This window comes from Dipodomys ordii, unplaced genomic scaffold (genome assembly GCF_000151885.1).
Source record: "Dipodomys ordii isolate 6190 unplaced genomic scaffold, Dord_2.0 Scaffold103, whole genome shotgun sequence".
NCBI classification, from domain to species: Eukaryota; Metazoa; Chordata; class Mammalia; order Rodentia; family Heteromyidae; genus Dipodomys; species Dipodomys ordii.
Window position 1 is genome coordinate 1,517,335 of NW_012267319.1, and position 611 is coordinate 1,517,945.

At 60.7% G+C, this 611-nt stretch overlaps 1 protein-coding gene across 2 annotated transcripts in view; it reads right to left on the bottom strand.

Annotated features, from left to right (window-relative positions):
• Tmprss2 (transmembrane protease, serine 2) overlaps positions 1–611 on the bottom strand; it is a 23,824-nt gene continuing 23,213 nt past the window's right edge. For both annotated transcript variants that reach the window (XM_013027332.1, XM_013027333.1), the window contains one exon: positions 1–142. In XM_013027332.1, the coding sequence (XP_012882786.1) occupies positions 131–142 (12 nt within the window). In that variant the 3' untranslated portion in view covers positions 1–130. The remainder of the gene's footprint in view (positions 143–611) is intronic.

Here is a 611-nt window from a genome sequence, read left to right on the forward strand (position 1 = left end):
TCAGACAAGTGATTGTTTAATAAAAGTGAAAGGACCTTCGAATCACCTCCACAGGACTCGAGTGCGGAGCCAGTTCAGGTCAGCCCCTTCTTCGCTGTGGGCGGGTGTCTGTGGAGCCAGGGCCTGGGGATCAGCTGTTTGCCTGTTCAGACAGGGAAAGAAATGCTGTCACATCTTCAGGCCGATGAGGGCAGCGAGTGAGTGGGTGGAGGGAGGACTGGGCTTGGCCCCGGTGGCCTGGGGATGCACTGGTGACCCTGCCCTCGGCCTTCTCCTCCCTTGCACCATGGAGCTGCCTGCGCGGCTGCAGCCGTTCCCTGCCTCCTGCTTCTCGGGATGGCCAGGCTCCTGCTGCTAGTCCCTTGCTTAGCCGGGTGGTGAGGGGACCGCTCTGGGCCCTGCGTCATTCGAGGGACACAGTCAGGCCTTGTGCAAGGGACTTGATCCGGCCCTTCCACAGATGTGAGACTTGACCTGAATCTATCTCCCCAGGGCCCTGTCCTGGGCGAGGGCGGGGTCTGATCTGCAGACACTCAGAGGAAGTTCTATTCTGAGAAGACGTGAGTAGTGGCCAGCATGGATGGGGAGGCAGGTGGGAGGAGGAGGGAAGC